The sequence below is a fragment of the Micromys minutus genome (assembly GCF_963924665.1).
Source record: "Micromys minutus genome assembly, chromosome: 18".
Taxonomy (NCBI): Eukaryota; Metazoa; Chordata; class Mammalia; order Rodentia; family Muridae; genus Micromys; species Micromys minutus.
The window spans coordinates 13,559,897-13,580,906 of record NC_137953.1 but is presented as its reverse complement, the minus strand read 5'-3'; the positions used below and the strand labels follow the sequence as shown (position 1 = coordinate 13,580,906).

The following is a 21,010-nucleotide window of genomic DNA, read 5'->3' as shown; positions in this document are numbered from 1 at the left end:
TGGGTAGTGTGCATGTTTATGAGTGCTTGTGCACATGGAAGCCAGAGAAGAACCTCAGCTGTCATTTCCCCTGCATCGTTTACACTGCCTTTTGAGACAGAGTGCCTCACCAGCCCAGCAAGCCCCAGGGATGCCCGTTTTCCTGCTGCTTTATTACAAGCAGGCATGCCATGCTGGCTCTTCTCCTTTTGTTCATGAGTTTGGGGACCTGAATGCTGTAAGGTGGGCACTTTACCAGCTGAGCTCTCACCAGTGCCCAGCTTTTATTATGAATCTCTTTTCCCAGCGCTCAGGGCAGAGCACATGGTCTGGAGCTGAGAGGTAAGTGTTCTCCGCTGAGCTCCGTCCTCGGCACCAACCTTCCCCAGTCAATACCTGCAGGTGTTTGCCGACATTGCTCATCACATGATGCTTTAAAATGTTCTGTTACTTTTATTTAGTGTGGAGGGGACAGGTGACACAGTGCACATGTGGAGGTCAGAGTCTGCAGAAGCCGGTCCTCTCTTTCTACCACGTGAAGCCAGAGACTGAATCTGGTCATCAGGCCTGGTGGCCTGTGCCTTCTTTACCTGCTGAGCCACTGAACCTGCTGCAGGGGGAATGGTGGCCTGTAATCCCAGCACTCTTACAGTTAAGAAACAGGAGGGTGGTAAACTAGAGACCAGATGGAGCAACATAGCAATACTGTCTCTAAAATTAAGAGAGAAAAGAAAAATAGAAGAAACAAACAAACCAGTTCAAAGACAGCTGCTGTAGCCAGCTGCCGGCCGAAGTGCCAGCTTCCCCACACCTCAGGTCCCAAGTCCTCCAGACTACTACTCAGTGACTGAGCTTGACGGAAGCTGCTTCTGCCCAATTCCTCTGCCAATCAGCCCTGCTCTGGGCCCCCATCGGCCTGGCAGAGACCTGCTCAAGCTGCAGTGCTGCGAGCAGCCCTTTCTAGTTCCACTTCTCTGCCTTCTGGGGGGCAGGGGGCAGCAGTTCCAAATCACCAGCCTTCAGCCTTCTGATTAGGCACAATAACCTATCACTTTTAGCCAGATATTTTGTCACTTAGAGACAAATACTCCCTAAATGACACTGGACCCACAAACTGACAGGAAGAGACAAGAATGGTGCCCACAAGCTGACTGACTACATATGGGAGTGCATAAGGTTAAGAAGGAAAGTGAAACTCTTAACAAGCCTAAATGAGAGATATAAAACAAGAGCCTGCTTTAAAAACAAGGGAATATTTAATACATCCCAAAAGCCCCACGAGGATATGAAGGGAACTATAGGAAAACCATCTACCTATAACATCAGGGCGCTGCTTTCATGTTTATTCCTAGAATCTCAAGACTTGATGTTTCCAATTCAAATAAGGCATCCATCTGTAAGAGTTCTGCCTGCTGATGCTGAAAGGGAAGGAGCGTCGACCACAATGTTCTGCAGAAAACAGCCAGAGATAGCATAGCACACCAGGGCAGACAGGCTCCTTCATGGTGATGCAGCCAGAATCCATAAAAACTGGGCTGGGGCAGGAATTGTACAGTCAGCCCATGTTCAGCTACAGCATCAATATCTTCATTTCCATCTTCAGCCACAGTCCTTGGGAGCAAAACCCCAGACCAGGCATTCAAGCCCCCTGCTGGTTGGTTTCATCATTATCCCGCCTCTTCCAAATCTGTCAGAAATGGAAAGTGAGGATCTCGTCAGTCAGGTAACTATTCTGTGCAGACAACAGACAACTGACACACATGCCAGTCTCAAAAACAATCTGCTCCTTCCACAACAGTTCCTTTAACCCACCCTCAACTTTTCCTCCATTCTTTTTCAGATTTATTATTCAATGTGTATGCGTGGTTCACCTGCACAGATGTATGTGCCTACCATGTGCATTCATGGTGTGCACAAAGTCAGAAGACAGCTTCGGATTTCCTAGAACTAGAGTTACAGATCTCTGCTTACTTGTTGACTGACAGGCTTCCATACTTTCCCTTCTCTTTCCCTTTCTGACTGACTACTGGAGTCACATAATCTGATCCCCTCACACTCAGAGCACCAGGGCCTGCAAACAAAATGGCAGTTTCATTTCCTGTGTCGGCCCACACCCACCTGAATGTACGCCTCAGACAGCGTGATCATCTGGGGCAGAATGTCCGTCACCTGGAGGTCTTGTAGTTCATACCACTTGCCTGTCCCCTGCACAAAGCATAAAGAGATGGGTTAACAGCTCTCCAAAATCAGGAGTAGAAATGATCACAGCCAAGAGTCAGAAACATTGGAATAGCCACTAAATATCAACGGGTGTCATGAGAATGGTTCATAATCTTGGCGAGACCTGATTCAATGAACAGGTCAGACAACCTCAGTCCTGGAGAGGAGACTTGGAAGTATAACGAAGTCCCAAACATATTGCTTTCCTTTCTGTCCTTTCTCTGTGTTTGTATGCAAGGGTGTCTTCACATAAGCCAGTCTAGCATCAGATTTTCTCCTTAGCCAAGGAGGGCCTTGACCTTCTGATTCTCGTGCTTCTACCTCAGGAGTGCTGGCATTGTAGTGTATGTCACTATATCCAGTTATGTGTTGTCTGGAATCAAGCCTAGGTTTTATGCATACTGGATACCCTATCACTTGAGCTAAATCCCCAGACCCATTTCTGCCCTTCTGAAAAGAGGGAAAAGAGAAAGCCCTCTTAAAAAAAACAAAACAACAACAACAACAACAAAAGGTAAATCAGACAAACTCCTAAAACAGTGCATGATGCTAGCTGCTAAGAACCCAAAAGTAGACATTCTCCTCTCCCATACCCTCCCCCAGAGAAAGCAGCACAAAGAATAAAGTAAGGCACCTTGATGAACACTGCCTATCACTTACACTGTAAATCAGTGATGCCAACATAGCCGAACTTCTCCCAGCATGCTGCATGAGCAGGCTTGGGAAAGGTTTCTAGATTAATGCAGACACCTGCCAAACATCTAACAAATGATAAGGCAGTGGTAATAGGTTACACATGTTGCCTTTTTTTTTTTTTTTTTTTTTTTTTACAGATACTATTAAGTTCAAAATATGAGGACAACAGAGAAAGTGTAGGACCACACAAGCAAGTGCCTTTCTGGTTCTAAGACTAGTTAAGAATACGGGCTTTGAGGCCAAATATCTCACCACAAATCTCACTGTTACTGACTTCAGCTAAGTCTTCAAACACCAGGCCTGGGTTCCTCATGTGTGAGAACTATACTTTGAGGACAGTAAACCATTAGTCCCAGAGACACTAACCAAGTTACAACAACCTACACTAAATCCTATGTTTGTAGATATGTCCTGTGTATGCTTTTGTTCTCAGCTTAGATACACTCTTAAAGTGTTTTAACTCGGGGCTGGAGAGATGGCTCAGCAGTTAAAAGCACTTCCTGCTCTTCTAGAGGTACTGAGTTCAATTTCCAGCAACGACATGGTGGCTCACAACCATCTGTAATGAGATCTGATGCCCTCTTCTGGTGTGTCTGAAGACAGCGACAGTGTGCTCACATACATGAAATACACAATTCTTAAAAAAAAAAAAAAAAAGACTACTATGCTGTGCTCACTAGGCATAGTAGTAATGCTATGGGCACTACTAGTACCTAAGGGCTTTACTAAATATCTAGTATCTAGTATCTGAGAGTAGAACTGCCTCAAGTTCTCAGCCAGCCTGTGCTACAATGTGAGACCTTGTCTCAAAAATAATGACAGACAAAAGAGTCTCTAAACCAAAGTTTCTCAAATGTTGACTTCAAACAGGACAAAGGGTCTTGTTAGATAATCAAGTGTCCCAAGGAGGTGGGACTTTGCCATCTAAGGAGCCTTTCGATAGTACCACTGCTCCTGGGCTGAGAACCCCACTCCGGCTGAGGGAGCTCTGACTGAATAGAGGCTCTCACCCCAGCTGGGTATCAGAATCTCTTGGAGAACTTCAGAACACCTAACACTTCACTATACACCCATATAACTAAGTCAGAGTTTCCTAATTAACTAGGATGTCAATCACTGTTTGGGTTTAAGTGAGGAGGAACAGCACTGTAGGATCTGTGGCTGCCTCCCTGGCCTCTACTCCAGTTGAAAACCAATGTCTACTGTAACTGTGCTGGGGCGGGGCCAGCAATCAGAACTTGAGAAAACTTCAAGGAACATCTAACAGTAAGACAAAACTAAAGCCACTGCCTCTAGTATGTACAGAGCTCTGAAGCAAGGCCCAAAAGAAGGCACAAACTCAAAGTCACCACAGCAACACCTATTTTGCAGCTCTGTGCCACACCAGGGGCCACTCACATGATGGAGCACGTGTATCCTGTAGGAGCCCTCGGACGGCTTGCCATCATGCACAATGTTGGCAATGAGGTCATAGGTGGTGTTCTTGTGGACTGCTTGGACTTCTTCAGATAAGTATTCTCTCAGATCCACATTTCTAGAGATAAAAAATAAATAAGTAAATCAGACCATAGCTGTGAGGTGAGAGAAATGTCCCATACAAATGAACAAATGAACCACAGAGCTACTGACAGTTACTTTAGGGTCATAGCTCTGGGAGGTTTGAGGTGAGTTGAACTGACATTTTTCAATAGCGACCTCTCATCTTAGGAACCCTTTAGAAGCATGTCTAAGAGCCAAAAGTGCAGGATCCCTGCTGACCCAGATGTGAATGGGAGTCTTGGCTGTCACATGAGAGCTATGAACTGAAGCAGACTACACAAGAAATGTGACTTCACTGCCTGCCCTTCGAGTAATGAGCTGAGGCAGCAGGGGCCTGACCTCGGGGCTCACAAGTGTCTACAACTCCAGTTATAGGAAATTTAATGCCCTCTTCTGGCCTCTGTAGATACCAGACATGCATATAATATATGCATGCAAAATATCTATACACATAAGTTTTAAAATTTAACTTAAAAATTAAAAACATTGGCTTTTCAGAACTGAAAAAACAATGGTCTATCCAAGTGAGATCTGAATTAGAAGGCAGCGAACTAAAACCATCTGGTATCCTTCCAGCTCCTTTAAAATAGTCATGAGAACCCAATTACAGGGTAAATTAAAAAGCCCCATATTAGAATTTGTAATTATGACAGTGTGCTTTCACATGCTTGTAATCGCATGGAAGGCAGGAGAATCAAAGGGTCAAGGTCACTGTAGATTACAGTGACTTCAAAATGTGGGCTACATGAGACTGAATCTCTGAGCAAACAAACAAGTAAATAAATGGCTGGATCTAGAGAAGCGTCCACCTTTAGGGACCCTGAAATATGTACATCCTTCTAGCAAGCCCCCCATGTCTATGATATAGGAAGCTGTTTCTTGCAATACCAACCAGGTCAGTCCAAAAGAGACAACATGGAAGGACATCTAAACTCCCAGTCACATATGGCAGCTACAGATTTTGGAGGCTGAGGCAGGAGTTTCAGTTCACGATGATTTGTCAAGTTCAAGGACAGCCTGAGCTACCTAAAACCCAGTGTCAAAAAAGAAAGAGGTGGGAGAGTCCCGCCACAATGCAGCAAGGTGATACACACGTAATAGGGAAGTTGACAATTGTTGGATTCTTCTCCACAAAGAAGTTGTTCTTAGTAAATCTCTTGATGCAAAAGATTAGATACGGAGGCAGCTTGGTGAGCTGGAATCGCTTCAGGAAGTTCTCCTTATAAGTCTTGTATTCCTACAAAGACAATTTGATGTCATCAGTGCCAGCACTCACAAGTACTTGCTAAAACAGGCACCAGCACTCAGGACTCAGGAGATACTAGAATGGGGCTTGTTCTGGTTTTTAAACATAACTCTGCATCACACCCAGACTTCAAAAGACACCCAGGCTCAGAAATCACAAAAGAGGCTAAGATTAGCAGTGTGGCAAACACTGCGTAAGATACCTGACAGTGGGCTGTGTCAGCCAGCGTGTGATCACATTGCTGAAGCTAGTATCACAGCTGTGTGGGCTCAGGCAAACACAACTGTCTAAGGAAAAAAGTCAGTCAAAATCCAAATTCCCACCATACAGATCTTACTTTACTCAAAATGGAGAAAAATGTCTTGACTTATCAGCAGTGAAGCACCCTCAGTATTTCAAAGGAGGTGGTCGTCAACTTCTCATTCCCCCCTGCATTGAAGACCTGTGCTGGGGTGTAGCTCTATGAAAAACCCTGTGCTCAGCACACAGGAAGCACTGATGTATCTCAAACCAAAGCACACATCTGAGAAAAAATCTTCAGGCTTGTGTACGCAGTCTAGTGGGTCACATGTCCTGTAAGCCCACTCTGCAGGGCCCAAGGAGAAAGGGAAGGGCCAGGGCACCTGCCTAGGCCAAGGGGTGCAAAGCTGGTGAACACTGCAGTGCTTTGCTTTTGCTTTTATGTGTATGCGTATTTTGTCTTTCTGTGAACCATGTGTGTCCACAGATGCAAGAAAAGGGAGCTAGCTCCCCTGAACTGAAGTTACAGATGGTGTAAGGCACCAAGTGGGAACTGAACCTAGGTTCTCACAAGAACAATACTCAATCCCAGAACCATCTTTCCAGCACTGTGAATAGTGTTTCTTAATACAAATTTGTATCCTTGTCTAGGGATATAGCCCAGTAGAACACTTACGTAGGGTATATAGGACACAAACCTTAGTACAACAAAAAATGACCTAGAAGAGAAAGACTAGTCATAACCAGACAGAAGCAACCAGTCAAGGCTTCCCTCTGAACTGAGTTCTGAAGGGATGAAAACAGACCTCTCCAGAGATTTCCAATTGCCCAAGAAAATAGAAAATACTTTCAATTTATTATGTGTGTGTGTGTGTGTTTGAGACAGACAGACAGAAACATTTGTTGAGTGTGAGAGTACATATGCTACAATCCATGTCTGGAAGGCAGAGGACCATTTTCAGGAGTCTGTTCTCTCCTTCCACTGTGGGCGGCAGGCACTGAACTAGGTTTCCAGGCTTACATGATAAGTGCTTTTACCTGCTGAGCCATCTCACTAACACTCAATAAAGCACTGATTAAAAAGTAGAATATGCCTACTTCAAAACATCTGGACAATGACCTTACAAAACAGCAAATGAGACTCCTTTCTTCTTTTTTAAAAAGAATTACTTATTTTATGTATGAGAACACTGTCATTGTCTTCAGACACACCTGAAGAGGGCATCAGATTTCATTACACATGGTTGTGAGCCACCATGTGGTTGCTGGGAATTGAACTCAGGACCTGTGGAAGAGCAGTCAGTGCTCTTAACCACTGAGCCATCTCTCCAGCCCCCGAGACTCCTTTCTGACTCTGCTAGTGAGAGACTACAGAGATGCTTCCCTTCCAAACAGCAGAGTCATTAGATGGTCATCTAGAACATGGAGAAACATTTACAAAGGGAAGGGGTTTGGTGCTTCTTCTAAAATGTTAGTAAAATGAAACAGAGTAACTTGGCAAGAAAAACAAAGATTCAGTACCTACACTGCCCTTCCAGCTCAGAAGGAAACACTACTCCAAAAGGGTGGCCAAGAGAACAGGGTCCCAACCACTCCAGGAGATACCTTCCCAACAGACTAGGTCATCATTTCCAATATTGCCAACCTTTGCTCTTTATGGGTAAGTCCCCATATTATTAACGAAAAGCAAGAGCAAAATAGACAAATTAAAAATAATTGTCGGAGCTGGAAATGGTGGCCTACACTTGTAAGCCAGCACTTGGGTGTTGGAAGGCAAATCAGGAGTTCAAGGCTCCTTCTAAACAGCAAGTTCTAGGCTAACCTGGCTAGATAAGGCCTTAACTCAAAAAACAAAACAGAATAAAAATAATTTTTAAAAGATGATTCTGCACTTACTGTTTCAAATGTCTAAATCCCCACCTTTGGCTACAGTACTGAGAGGCAGGTTGAGCCATGTAAGAAGCAGCTCTAAAGTCAAGAGTTAAACACCAGCAGCTGGGAGGCTTGACAAAGACAACACTTAGATTAAGTATATGACACGTATGCACTGACTGTGAAATATGAAGACAAGGCGGCTGGGGAGGATCTTGTCTGTGGAACACTTGCCTTCTACTTCTGAGGCCCTGCTGTTAACACTGAAAAGGATGATAAAGTTAAAAACAAAGCAAGAGAGCAGGGCAAAGGCAGCAACTCAGTTACCTTCTCCGTGATGCCGTTGAACTTGGCCAGGATGTTGAAGAGTGGCACCTGGGGGATAATGAGCTGCTCCTTCTCATCCTTATAGAGCGGGGCGGTGGGAAGGTCGAGCGTCAGGTACATGAACGTGGACTCCACCATTGTCTCTTGGTACTCATCATTGTGGAGCAGCTGCTCTTTCTCTTCCGCTGGCTGGAAATGAATGAGAAGATGAAAGGAGGAGAGTGAGCGTGGAGCCAACCCAGAGGACGTGGCGCTCCTTGAGAAAGTGTACTCACATCTTCTCTAGGATTCAGAACTGATGGCATGTGTGTGGTCATGAAACTAGAAAGGAAATTGTTAAACGGGGGAGGGTAATCAAGTATGTGTGACATGAAGCAAAAAGAGGAGCTATTCTTGGGAGAAACCTACCAGGAAGAGGGCATTGGGATCAGGGGATGGATGGCAATAGAAGAAGGGATTAATTAGGACCAAGTATAGTGACATATATGTTTAGAAACAACACAGTCAAACCCTTTACTTTATAGACCAACTTTTAAAGAAAAAATTGCTATCCACTTTCTGAGAGGTTTTATTTATTTAGCAGACTGTTTTAAAAGTTCTCATATTACACAAGAAGCTGGGCTGAGCCTTATGAAAATCATACCAGTAGCACTCAGTGGTCGGACACTTTAGCCACAGACTACCAACCACAGACTGTGAGTTACAGCACATTACCACAATAAGGCCAGGACTCTAAGTGTTTTGTGGAACTTCCTTGTGGGATACATTCTGTCCACTCTCCAAGCTGCTGTTCTTTCCCAGGCCCCCGAGGAGCTAAGACTGTTCTGGATACTCACCAGATCAGGATGAGGAAGCTTTTTGGTGAAAATTCTCATTGATCCCTGGAAAACATCATTCACAATAGCTGTACAAGTAAAAAGAAAAACACAAAGTCTGTGAGGCCAGAAAGCATGTCAGGAACACATCCCCAACTTCTAAATTTCTGGTATAAACAAGAATCTCCTAGTGTAGACTCAGGTTCTCTCTAAGCACAGAAGGTTCACCTTATAACAGCTATCATCATGGTAATGGTATAATTATCTAAGTAATTACATTATAGCTTTTCCACAGGACACTCTTTGAACATTGGGCTGGGTCATGAAAAAGGGAAAATGTGCATTTGAAATGAATGAGTGGCTTACACAGCTTAAACACACACACACACACTTGCGGAGGGAGAGGAGAGACAGACAGACAGACAGACAGACAGACAGGAGAGTGAGAATGAGCATGAGAGCTGGCACAGCAGCTTAGAACACTTGCTCTTACAGAGGACCCAGGTTTGATTCCCAGCACCCACATGGTGGCTCACAATCTCCCACAACTCTAGTTCCAGGGCCTCCAATGCCATCTTTCGACCTCTGAAGGCACCAGGCACACACATGAAACATAGCAAAAAGCAAGCAAAATATTCATGCACATAAAATACTGAATAATTGAATGGAGATTTCTAGGGCATAATTCTATCCATTTCTGAATTGTTGGAAAATGTTTTGGCCAATGGGTGGTGGTACTTGTCTTCAATCCGAGCACTTGGGAGGCAGAGGTAGGTGATCTGTGTGAGTTCAAGGCTAGCCTGGTGTTCAGAGCCAGTTCCAGGACTACGCAGAAACACTGTTTCAAAAAAAAAAAAACCAAAAAACCCTATAAACAAGGGAGCTGGAAAGATGGCTCAGAAAGAGCTCTGGCTACTCTTCCAGGAGTCATGAGTTCAATTCCCAGCCACCACAGGGTGACTCATAGCCATAGATTCTGGCACGCAGGTGTACATGCAGATAGAGCCCTCATCCCACCTCCACAGCACAACAAAGAGCTTTCTTGGGGCTTGTGACATCCTGACCTCTGAGGGCTCTTGTACTACACACTCCTGCAGGCACACTGAGTAAATAAAGCTTTAATCTGAGCAGGTGAGGGACTTTCAATGGGACAGAGTGCTATTTCAGTGAACGCTGAGCTAACTGGCATATCCATCTCTGAACAGTTATCAGTTCCTTGTGCTCAAAACATTCAAAATCCTCTCTAACAGCTACACTGAAGTATACAGTCAGTGGCTGGCAACCACTGTCACTCTACTGTATCAAAAACATTGAGAACTCCTCTTCCTGCTAACTCCTCCGTCTGAGTCCATCTAGCCTCAGGCCTCTGGTAACTAGGATTCTACTCTCAGCTGCTGGGAGATCTCTTCTGGAGTGATAACACAGTCATGACTTCTGTCTGGCTTACTTCACTTAACACAGTAGCTTCCGGGCATCTCTGCCTAAAATACCACCAGTGCCAGGCATGGGGGTGTATATTTATAATCTCAGTATTGGGAAGCTGTGTCAGGAGGATCATAAAGTCCAAGCTAGTCTGCAATATGCAGCAAGACTGTATTTCAAAGATTAAAAAAAAAAAAAAAGGAAAATATAAAACAACAAAACAAAGTGAGAAAAAATAAGCTGAGGATGTAACCATATTCTAACAGCCTAATGGCACACACCTGTCACCTGACATTTGGGAGGTGGAAGCAAAGGATCAGTCATTTGAGCATGGAGAAAACTAAGACAGCAAGAACCGGAGTTCCAGGATAGCCTGGGCTCAGGAAGACATTGTCTCCAAATGAGGAAGGTAGTACAATGCATGTGAACCCTCAACTGATCCACCCAAAGCTAAGAATGAAAAGAACACGGGCAGTGGTGCTGCACGCCTTTGATCCCAGCACTCAGGAGGCAGAGGCAGCACTCTCGAGGCCTGGTCTACAGAGTAGTTCTAGGACTGCCAAGGCCACATAAAGAAACCCTGTCTCAGAAACAAACACGAATGAAAAGGATAGAAGTTGTAAAAAAGTTTTTGAGAAAAAAGAAAACAGGACTCTTTTGACAAGCATCATGACTTACTCTTTTTCTTCTTCTTAGTGCCTCCCAGGGCTGAGTGCAGAGCATTCAGAAACCATGACAGGAAGTCAACTCCATCCCCTGGGGAAAGGAGGAGGACACGCTGAAGCTCAGAGGCAGGAAGGGAACCACCATGGCCTCCTCGTCCTCTCCAGCCACTGGTCACATACCACACACTCATGCATCCTCCTCTACCGGACCACAAACCCCACACTCCTCAGGGCCAAGCTTACTCTTCAGTCCTCTTTCTCTCAAGGGACTTTGGTGACCCTGCCATTGTCCCAGAATGTATCTCATCACCCTATGATAGCAATGAATGAAGACCTTGTAACATCCGCTTCTCCAAAGTAGCTCTGACTTCCTCCCTTCCCTATCTTACAAAGACTCTTGTGTTTCAGGAAGGTGACTTCTGGTGCTAGTATTAAAAAGGCATCTACATACACTGTAGAACAAGGGATTCTGGGAACAGCAACATTCCTAGCCCATGATAAGAGTGCCTAAGAAGAGACTAACTGCCTACCTCTCAGGTATTTCTCAGCAAATGTCTGTCTCCATTTACTTCCTCTCTGTTCATCTAGTTGAAATCTGTAAGACTATATAGTCTTTTTAACTCCATTCCAAAGGCCTGACAACTCTACAAAATTACTTTCCTCCACTCCCCCCAACACACTCTTTAATTACAATGACCAGAGTAAAAACTTCTCCATAAACACCACATACATCTAAGTAGTTGACAATACCCATGTCTCAGACACTGGAGAAGACTGTGCTCAGACAGAAGAAGCTAGGTAAGCATAAGCTTATTCTTAGGGTTACGATTTCTTTGCAAAGCTATCAAAAGCTAAAGGGAAGGCTGAAAGATACAACCATCCATGGCACACAAAATAAATTTCTCTACAAAAATATCGTATCTTATTGCAACCCTGTCATAAAAAACAAAAGAGAGCCCAATGCTTTGTACAGAGGACCTGAGTTCAGTTCCCAGCAGCCACAGTGCACTGTCTGTGACCCCAGCTACAGGGGATGCAACACCCTCTTCTAGAATCCACGGACACTTGCACAAATATGCACAAACCCACAGCCCATACACATTTAAAAATAAAACAAATCTTAAAAATCAAAACAACCTCAGAGTTGGTCCAGAAACAAAATGGCTTATGAATCTAGATGTTGGGATCAGATGGTTCTAGCCCACGAGGTAGTGGTCCCTTATTCAGAAGTGTAAGGTGTTATTGGTCTTGCTGCAAACTGTGAAACACTATGCTTAAATAGCAATGTCTGCTCATCTGGGAATAAATGAAGGGTTCTGATCAACATGCACTGTCCACTCCCAAGTGAATCATTCTGTTATCCTAAAATCCTAAACGAAGCATATCAGCTCCTTACCGACTGGCCTTATCAGGCTCTAGTGCTCCTTTCCTTAAATACCTGGGATTCTGAGCGCCTTTACTAGACAAGCATGGTGGCACATGCTTTTATTTCCAGCACATAGGATGCAGAGGCTGGTGGCTCTGTGAGTTCCGAGCCTGTCTGCTCTACACAGTAAGATGCAGGTCTGGAGAGATGGCTCATTGGCTAAGAGCACTGACTAAGAGGTCCTGAGTTCAATTCCCAGCAACCACATGGTGGCTCACAACCATCTGTAATGGGATCTGATGCCTTCTTCTGGTATGTCAGAAGACAGTTACAGTGTACTTACATACATTAAATAAATAAATGTTAAAAAAAAAAAAAAGAAGCTTCTTCTTCTTCGGGAAAACACCAAATGGCGGATGACGCCGGTGCAGCGGGAGGGCCCGGAGGACCCAGGGGCCCAGGCTTAGGAGGCCGCGGTGGCTTCCGCCGTGGCTTCCGCGGAGGATACGGCAGCAGTCTTAGGGGTCGAGGCCGAGGCCACAAGGCTCGTGGAGGTAAAGCTGAAGACAAGGAGTGGATCCCCGTCACCAAGCTGGGCACCCTGGTTAAGGACATGAAGATCAAGTCTTTGGAGGAGATCTACCTGTTCTCCCTGCCCATTAAGGAGTCTGAGATGATCAACTTTTTCCTGGGTGCATCTCTAAAGGATGAGGTTCTGAAAATCATGCCAGTGCAGAAGCAGACCCAGGCTGGCCAGTAGACCAGGTTCAAGGCTTTCGTCACTATTGGGGACTACAATGGTCACGTTGGTCTTGGTGTTAAGTGCTCCAAGGAGGTTGCCACTGCATTTCGAGGGGCCATTATCCTGGCCAAGCTTTCCATCGTCCCTGTGAGGAGAGGCTACTGGGGGAACAAGACTGGCAAGCCCCACACTGTCCCATGCAAGGTGACAGGCCGCTGTGGCTCTGTGCTGGTGCGTCTCATTCCTGCCCCCAGAGGCACTGGCATTGTCTCTGCTCCTGTGCCCAAGAAGCTTCTGATGATGGCCGGTATAGATGACTGCTACACTTCAGCCAGAGGCTGCACTGCCACCCTGGGCAACTTTGCCAAGGCCACCTTTGATGCCATCTCAAAAATGTACAGCTACTTGACCCCTGACCTCTGGAAAGAAACTGTGTTCACCAAGTCTCCTTATCAGGAATTCACTGATCATCTTGTGAAAACCCACACCAGAGTCTCTGTTCAGAGGACCCAGGCTCCAGCTGTGGCTACCACATAAGGGTTTTTATAAAAGACAAAATAAATGAACTAAATCTGTTTAAAAAAAAAAAAGAACAAGGAGGAGGAAAAGAAAGAAAGAAAGAAAGAAAGAAAGAAAGAAAGAAAGAAAGAAAAAAGAAAGGAAGAAGAAAAAGGTGTGTGAAGTAGAGAAGGCTGGAGAGATGGCTCAGCACTTTAGAGCACTTGTTGCTTTCAGGGGGACCCAGGTTTGTTTCCTAGTACCCACATGGCAGTTAATAATTGTCTATAATTCCAGTTTGTGGGGATCTGACACCCTCATCTGGCCTCCTCAGTTACCAGGCACCCATATGGTACACGAATTTATACATACAGGCTAGACACTTACACACATAAAATAATAAAAATTTTAAAAATGCAAGCCACTGAATTTCCCTCTATCTAAGTAATTTATCAGAATAATGGAGCTTTAACTTTGTTTTTGGATTTTAGGAAAAAAACCTCATATAGTTAAAGGTGACCTTGAACTCCTGTCTCCACCTCCAAGGTGCTGGGAATTATAAACATGTTTACAAAGACACATAAACTGAAAAATCCTCCTACGTGGAATCTGAGACATGACTACTTACTCTCTGTGCTGGACACTTCAGTGCACGCCGAACTATACGCTGACACCTCTATGCCTGCTTGACTTGCACACCCATCACCAACCCACCACCTCCTGTCTACCTAACACTCAGGACTCTTCAGATGTTCAGCTAGGTCTCTGTTCCACAAGGTGGAACCTCTGCTTTTCCTTATCATAGCACTTAACACACTCCGACTACCTTCCTATACAATAACCTTCCCCATTTAGCCAGGGAGCTCATAAAGAAAATGATCATATTCCTTACCGCCACAGCTCTAAAACTTCAGCAAGAAAAGAAAAGTATAGAATGACCCAATAATGGGGAGATGAGACAGGTGGAGTTTAAATTTGAGGCAAACCTGGTTCACACAGTGGGCTCCAGAGTGAGTCCTTGTCTCTGAACAAAGGGATGTGACGTGGGAGTGCCTAGGACACAGGGACTTCACTCGTAGCAGTCAGGACTGGGCTCTGAGAGACAGAGTCCACAGTTCCCTGAGTAGCCGTGGGAAACACAAGGTGAGCGGCACAGGCTCGTGCCCAGGTTGCCCATTAACAATGCCATTATTTTGTCAAATGAAACAGTTCGTATTCATTCAGCTGCAATCTTCTTTGGCTTCTCTACACAGGAGCCACTGATCAGGAAAGAATGAGGAGGCTAACCCACTCTCCATGAAACAGAGCCTTCCTTCCCAGCAGTGGGAATGAAAGTGCTCATCAGTCTTGATATGCTGTCCTCAAGTCAGAGAGGAGGGTGACTTGTTTCTTACCTTGTTTGGTAATTTGGAAAGTCTTCTTGCTACAAAGTACGACAGCCTGAAGCATCTCATGAGGAGAAACATGTGCCTTGAAGTTTCGGGGGTTCCAGAGCTTTCTCATCAGCTCTCCAAAACGCTGGACCAACAAGAACATGATATCCCCCGGAGGACGCTTGATGTTCTTATAATTATCTTCCTCCAGGAAGTAGTTCCGAAGAGGAGGAACGTTAGATAGAGCCTGGAAATTGGGCACACTAGTTAACACAAAGCCCCTTGAAGGACCCCTTATGATCAAGCTGTTCCAGCTAACAGTCAGACAAAGCCTGGGACAGACCTAGGAAGGCCTTCAAAAGACCCTCTGAAAATGCTTCCAGAGCTCAGTAAGATGTCCTTCACTGAGTCACACAAAATAAAGGCTGGCAAACACTTACTGAACATGTACACTAGGAAGGACTTTTTTAAAAAAGCACAACTCTGGAATCCCAGCACTTGGGAGCACTTAGCAGCTCACAACTGCCTGTAACTCCAACACCTTTCTCTGCATTCCACCAGCACCTGCACTCACACATGCACAGGCAAATATAGTAAAAATACGAACACAGAAAGGAGGAAGGAAAAAAGGAGATAGGGAAGGAGGGAAAGAAACGCAAATTCAACTATCATGTTTAATTTTGGCATTGCCTAGTAACAGTTTCTACCTGTTATTACCTGGAAACTTCAGGAGCCATAACCTAGAGGCTGAAGAAAATCTCCGCATGTGGTAGCCATCCCCTTGACCAGAGAGAGGGAGTGTTCTGCTGGGTGCAGAACAAATGGTCAAGTGGCATCCTCACGCAGACCTTCTGACTGCACTCTCTAAGAAAGCAGTAATTTCCTGACGACCACCATCTCGATGCTAGTCTTTCCTCCCCAGTGTTCCCTCTTGAGCCTACCTGCAGCACAGCATTTGCATAGTCGTTGGCTTTTATGTTGTTCAGTCCCACAATCCCTGGCAGGTAAGTGGTACCATCATATGCCCGGGACAATTTGGCTTGCTTGTCCAAGTTTACAATTTGCTGCTTTGTGAAAGTAGGCTTCAACACATACTGCCAAGCAAAAGAAAATTCTAAGTTGTACAAAAACTCTTAAGACCTATCCAGAACAGCAATTTCTACCCAAATTAAAACACCCTGGTCATGAATGCCCCACACATCCCTAGGGCCCCACAGGGATGAAGACAAGGTAACACAGGAAGTCCTCCCTGGTGCTCATCCAGAGATTCATGTCTAACCCTGAATTACTGAATCTCAGGTCTCTCTTCAGCCCTACAACTTGGTCAGCTCCATGACTGTCAGAAACCACAGGAGCCTAAGGACTATGACCCTGAGTCTCCAGTGAGGTGTCATATGTATCTAGCTCAAAAATAGAGGAGCACCTCCTTCTCTGTTGGCACCAAGATTCCAAGCCTCCCCAGGACTGTGTGGGCAGGAATGGATCTCCCTAGTCACAGAATAATTATCATGAACTTACTTTGAAATCTTGAATTTCACCTTTTGCTCTCCCTCCAAAGACTTCCCTGACCTCTTATAGGGCACTTTCTAGGGATCCTTGGGACAACTCACAAAACAGCATGCCCTCACCAGCAGCCTGGGACACATACCGTAATATCCTCCAGCGAGGAATCGATGATCTCATAGTTGTCGGGAAGGCAGTAAAACTTGAGAGTGTGGAGGTTGAGGAAAACATGGTGGCTGAACTGGACGCTATGGATATAGGCATGAGACTTTAAACCCCGGCCTGTGGGGAAAGGAAAAAAGCTATCAAAGAAAGGCCTAGAATGGCACAAATCAGGTTTACTCCATTTCATTATTTTGTGCAAAACATGTTTGTTAAAAGCAGAAACAAAGTCCTACACCTTCCATGAAATTACATAAACTTCTCTCTCAAAGAGAACCAGAAAAATGTTAAGTTAGAGAAATCACTTTCAATATAAAGTAGACACATAAACCAACTTCACATGTATCAAAAACTAGGAAAAGCCAAGACTACATTTTTGGTAAGTATACAAATATATATAAAAGCAAAGCTATGCCTGAGGCCTCCCATCTATGTTTATCCTGTCTCAAAATATCAAAGGGGGACAAAAACTGACCTTCGAGTATGTCTCCCCTTTCTGTCCTCATTTGTAAGCTCTGCTATAAAGTTTAGCAGAAATCCTGATGCTCTTGTGGGATTTATTTGATTGTTTCATGTGCAGTCTTGACTTCATACAAGCTCCCTACAGAAGCAAAGAATGTGGCTTCTCTTTTTCACATCACCAGTATACTATGAAATGTACTCACTACTTCCTTGGTCTAAATGAGTTAAAATATTACATCTTCAGAAAAGAACTGGATAAGGATTCTAAACATGAGGAAACCTGGGGAGGAGACCCAAGTTTAAGGAAGCCTGGCCTATGAACTCAGACCCCATCTCAAAACAATAAAACTATAAATGCAGAAAGCACTGGACTTGGAAACCCAGGGGCTAGGGAGGCAGCTCAGTGGTAGAGTACTTGCCACCATGTTTGAAAACTTAGGTTCAATGCCCAATACCAAAAGGAAGAGGGGGAGCAAGAGAGGGAGGGGAAAAGAAAAAAGAAAGAAGCTTTAAAACTTGTTGTTTGGAGAGCTAGTCTTTCTTCATAGAGCTTTCTCCCTTCCAGATGTGCTCAACTCTGATGAAGAAAAGAACCTTCTCCAGTTTCCTGGAAATAAAGATGGGGAAAAAGGCAGCTTCACAAACTTAACATGCTTACCCGTCTCGCCATTTCCTTACCTTGAAAGTACTTGCCACACACCAGGCAGGCGTATGCGTTGATGTGTGAGAGAGAAATGGAACAGAGCTTCTCAAAGTCGAAGTCCAGCACACTCCTGAGAGGCAGAGCACAAAGACAGGGTGAGGTGGCACTGGCTCTGTGTTCTACAACGCACCCCCCACAAACACACGCACACACGCACACACACGCACACACACACACACACACACACACACACACACACACACACACACACACGAGAATGCTGTAGCAACTACACATAAACCATGTACCTCTACCCAGCACACCACCACAGGAGGCTCAAACTGTCAGCATCAAACACAAATACCCAGGACACACCTTTTCATTAGATTCAAAAACCCATGGATCAACACTGGACAAAGATAAAGCCGTATCTGCACTAACCATCAACAGGCTTTTACCCCTAAATGACACATGACAACTATTTTACATAGCACTGATACTACATTTGAGATTAGTAATCTACATAGATTATATGTGAAAACGGCAGTTTACAAAAACTTGAACAGCCAGATTTTGGCATATATTAGGGATTTCTGGTTCCACTCACCCGACAGATATAAAAGAACCTTTTCATAGTGGCTCACTCCTCTAACTCTAGCACAATTTTCTAGGCAGACAGGCATAAAAGGAGGAAAGTTTGAATATTCTTCAATGTTCAGCTTAGAGAATTTTCTACTGTATTCTGCACCTCAAAATCTACAGATGGGGCTGGAGAGATGGCTCAGCAGTTCAGAGCACTGGCTGCTCTTCCAGTTATTCAGTCCCTAGCACCCACATGGCAGCTCACACCTGTCTGTAACTGCTGTTCTGGGGGTCTGGCACCCTCATATAGACAGACATGCTGGCAAAACACCAATACACATAAAATAAAATTTAAAACCCACGGATGTTTGTTTGCATAGCATTGGTGATTAAGCCTTAGACTTCTGGCATGTCAGGCAAGTGCTCCACTACTGAGATACCTCACCAAGACTTGTCCTCACCCTCTCTGCATCACTGACCTATTAATGGTGTCCAAGTATGGACAGTGACGACTCCTCCGGTCTTCAGAATCCACTCGGCCATTCTTTGCTGAGAAGAAATCCATCACAGGCTTTACAATGGTGGAAAGAGACACAGTGGCAGAACACTAACTAGCACAGGCAAGATGTGCTCCAACATTATAAATGAAGGACAGGAGGCTGTCCTCAAATCACAGGTATAAAACAAACAAAATCACGGGAAAGAGAAAGCTTGATCACTAAGATTAAGATGAGCTTTTACTTTTCATTTTTTCATTCAAAAAAGGCCACTAGTGAAAAAAAGTTGCAAACGAAGAGTAGAGCTATGACATATATAATCAACAAAGAATTAATTTATATATTACATAAAGGAATCCAGGCAAGTGAGATGGCTTAGTAAAGGTGCTTGGTACAAACCAACTTCTGAGTTCAGTCCCTGGGACATACAGGGTAGGAAGAGAGAACTGACTCCCACAAGTTGCCCACTGACCTCCATATGTATATCTTGGTACATGCTTACACATATATAAATAAATGTATTAAACATTTTTTCCACCAGGTATAGTGGTGCACACCATTAATCCTAGCCCTTGAGAAGGTAAGCTAGGTGAAATCTAGAGTTCCAGGTCTACAGAAAAAGTCCCAGGACAGCCAGATACTTATTAAGAGTCCGCCTAAATAAGTAAGTAAATATCAACTAGGCATGAAAGGTATCATGAAATATATCACAAGTACTAAGATAAGATGAACAACCTTAAATCTACTATTAGTCCAAGACCTGTGATGATTCTGAGAGTTAATCCTAATGTGTTAACTCTACTTAAAGTTAACCCTAATGTGTTAGCTTGCTACAGCTTCATGGATGCTGACAGAAGCCACAGGATCACAGACTAAAAACAATGAGTCTATTAAAGCAATAACAGTATCAAATTCTTTGCCAGATCCTAGAGTTAAGTCCCACAACTAAACAGAAAAAGACCCAGTGCTCACAGTGGGTTGCATTACAGAAGATCCCTGCCCTTAAGGGGACTATATCTTCATGTAACTTTACTTTCTTTTGCTATATGGAATAATACAATCTGTCTCCCAAGGCTGTTCATTACATCAACATCCTTTACAAAACAACATGGAACAACCCCCCATGCAAAACCCAGAAGAAGCAGAAGTGTCTCCAAACTATTCAACTAGTACAAGGTCAATACTTCAGTCTGGTTCACTGGGACTCGACTAACGGCCTTGTTCCAGAAATTACAACTTGACTCTGAATCTTAGAAATTTGCGGGGAGAAAAAAAACTGGAGAAGGGAAACATCTGTACAGTTATATGCAGAGCACCTGACCCACGTGAGCTATTCGATAACGGGGAGACGCTGTGGTTTATCGTGACAACGTTTAAGTTGTCTTCATCTGAAGGCAGGCAGTCTAGATTCAAGCCTCGGCAGGGAGGCGGTAGGAAGGAAAAGCAGACGAAAATTGAGCATCTCAGATCTCAAGACCAGAAGGCAAAAGTGTCAGGAGCCTAAGACCATCTCTGGACAAGTTCCTGAGACCTGTCTCAAAAAGTAGGAGGAGAGAAGAAAGCTGACGAAGGTGTGGGACGCGCCCGGCCCGGCCCCGCGCACCTCGCACCTCCCGCTCGGGCTCCGAGTCCTCGTCGGCCTCGCGCTCACGCTTCACCCGCGCGACCGGGAGCGCGGGCGCCGGGACCTCTCGCGGAGCCGGCTCGGCCTCCCGCTTCACGCGGACCGGGCTATCCCGAGAGCTCGCCGCCTCGGGCTCCTTCTCGCGGTCTCGCTCCTTCTTGATGCGGCCCGAGCTGCCTCGAGACTCGGACTCGCGCTTCCCACGGGTGGAACCATGAGACTGCCGTTTGGACCGGCTAGACATCGCCACCGCCGGTTAGGAGCTTCCGCGCCGGCGCCGAGTACGGACGGCAAGCAGCCAATCAGCGCTACGAGCTCGCTACGAGTCGCTGTGAGGGACAATACAGGCTTATAAACTGGTATAGGTGCTGCTAGCCCAACTGAGACAGTGTGAACACACTTTGTCCATCTTCTCTTTGCAGCTTAACTAGGAACCTTTCACAGGCTACGGTAACTGTAGGAAAAGAGAAGCTAGAATTTGACCCGAGATATCTTCAGGACAGTTTGTGTCTCGAAATCACAATCCAGAGACGTTCC

General features: G+C 44.9%; 1 protein-coding gene and 1 pseudogene across 3 annotated transcripts; one reads left to right on the top strand and one right to left on the bottom strand.

Annotated features, from left to right (window-relative positions):
- Positions 1-899: 899 nt before the first annotated feature.
- Positions 900-20,722, bottom strand: USP39 (ubiquitin specific peptidase 39). Of its 2 annotated transcripts, XM_080932618.1 has the most exons (13): positions 20,453-20,722; positions 18,832-18,901; positions 17,806-17,900; positions 16,649-16,785; positions 15,942-16,094; positions 15,022-15,247; positions 11,035-11,112; positions 8,956-9,023; positions 8,120-8,308; positions 5,529-5,671; positions 4,294-4,429; positions 2,098-2,184; positions 902-1,666 (listed from the first exon to the last, which is right to left on the bottom strand). In XM_080932618.1, the coding sequence occupies exons 1-13, from the start codon at positions 20,715-20,717 to the stop codon at positions 1,619-1,621; spliced, it is 1,695 nt and encodes a 564-aa protein (XP_080788744.1). In that variant the 5' UTR covers positions 20,718-20,722; the 3' UTR covers positions 902-1,618. The 2 variants fall into 2 exon arrangements, with proteins under 2 accessions (XP_080788745.1, XP_080788744.1); XM_080932619.1 differs by lacking the exon at positions 11,035-11,112 and having other exon boundaries at positions 900-1,666.
- LOC308432803 (small ribosomal subunit protein uS5-like) lies at positions 12,797-13,666 on the top strand (annotated as a pseudogene). The gene has a single exon. The product of its transcript is annotated as a small ribosomal subunit protein uS5-like (transcript).
- Positions 20,723-21,010: the final 288 nt, after the last annotated feature.

Bases quoted from the DNA above. Each gene is read 5' to 3' on its own strand.
- USP39 (XM_080932618.1), bottom strand. From the start codon at position 20,717: ATGTCTAGCCGGTCCAAACGGCAGTCTCATGGTTCCACCCGTGGGAAG. The intron at 17,901-18,831 runs GTCAGTGATGCA...TCTGCCTCTCAG, and splicing joins TACTTGGACACCATTAATAG to GAGTGTGCTGGACTTCGACT. The intron at 8,309-8,955 runs GTGAGTATCCAG...ATTCATTTCCAG, and splicing joins AGCTTCCTCATCCTGATCTG to CCAGCGGAAGAGAAAGAGCA.